The sequence below is a fragment of the Nematolebias whitei genome, chromosome 16, assembly GCF_014905685.2.
Source record: "Nematolebias whitei isolate Nwh7 chromosome 16, NemWhi1, whole genome shotgun sequence".
NCBI classification, from domain to species: domain Eukaryota; kingdom Metazoa; phylum Chordata; class Actinopteri; order Cyprinodontiformes; family Rivulidae; genus Nematolebias; species Nematolebias whitei.
In genome coordinates, this window is record NC_056513.1 from 39,057,386 (window position 1) to 39,058,675 (window position 1,290).

The 1,290-nt window shown below is 41.9% G+C and overlaps 1 protein-coding gene across 1 annotated transcript in view; it reads right to left on the reverse strand.

Moving 5' to 3' along the window:
* Window positions 1-1,290, reverse strand: part of LOC119422511 (4-hydroxy-2-oxoglutarate aldolase, mitochondrial-like) — a 107,517-nt gene that overhangs the window by 57,993 nt on the left and 48,234 nt on the right. The window contains exon 4 of the mRNA XM_037689887.1: window positions 373-507. Coding sequence (XP_037545815.1) covers window positions 373-507 — 135 coding nt within the window. The remainder of the gene's footprint in view (window positions 1-372; window positions 508-1,290) is intronic.

Here is a 1,290-nt window from a genome sequence, read left to right on the forward strand (position 1 = left end):
CACTCGCAGCTACAACTACAGAAAAACACTCGCAGCTACAACTACAGCAAAACACTCGCAGCTACAACTACAGCAAAGACTCACAGATACAAGTACAGCAAAAAGGTGATTATACAAAGTATTGACTCGGGGGGGCATGCACCGTGCTTTTCAGTCTTTTATTTGAACACATTGGAGTTTGTGGTTGTAAAGTGAGAAAATGTGGAAAGGCTCCAGGGGTAGGATTCGTTTCTCCGAGCAGTGTAAACAGATCTGCAGCTCCATCTGTGACTCATCAGTGTGGCAGCTTGGCATGTGAACATCTTTTTACTGCAGTGGCAGCTGAACATAACTTTTTAGTTCTTCCTGGAAAAAGAAATGAACATTTCTTACATCTCCTCCACTGTCTTTCAGGCCCAGGATGTTGGGGTGCTGAGAAAGCTCCACCACGGCCTCCAGTGGCAGCTCCAGACCCGTGTTGGCTGGAACACTGTACAGAACCACCGGCACCGGGCTGCTGTCTGCCACCTGCACGGGTGGAAAGAGGACACTTTAAGTACCTGTTCACCACCCATTCTTTGAGGCCTGAACCACCATGTGTACCCCACAAATGTTATGTCAAAATGAGCGGCTCGGCCCCATGATGTGTGCTACTGGTCTAAAGCAGGGCTTCTCAAGTAGTTTCTTTTACGCCCCCCACAGGAAGAAGTAAACAACCCCCCCCCAACTCTCCGCAGTGACTATAAATAGTATCATTTTTCTATAAAGTTCTTATAAGTACACCTCTGCATAACATTAAGTCCTTATTAACATGAAATAAAATAAAAATATAGAAATATAGATCAACTGACAACAAAGATTATTAACATTGTTTTATAATCTGTAACAGAAAAGACTTAAAGTGCATCAATTTGTCTGAAATAAAAAATATCCTTATTTAAACTGTAAACATTTTTGACCATTTGATACTGAACAATCAAATTAAATACAGTCAATAAATAATAAAATTAAATTGATCAGCAACATTTTAAGTCAGGAGTGTTACATAAAACACTTTGACCTACAAAACAAAATGAATTAAAGAGTTTGTACTGATTTTATTTAAATGAAAATGAGGAAGTCAGGACTAATGGATCCAATGAGCACGTTCTGCAGTGCACAGATTTTAGAAGTTTGAAACATGATCCTGCAGCTCTCAGCTGCTGCTCCGTGTTTAACTGGACCTGGACCTGGTCCTGGACCTGGACCTGGTCTTCAAAGCAGCAACAGCAGAGAAGCTGCAAAGAACGAGAGAGCGAGAGAGCGAGCCGG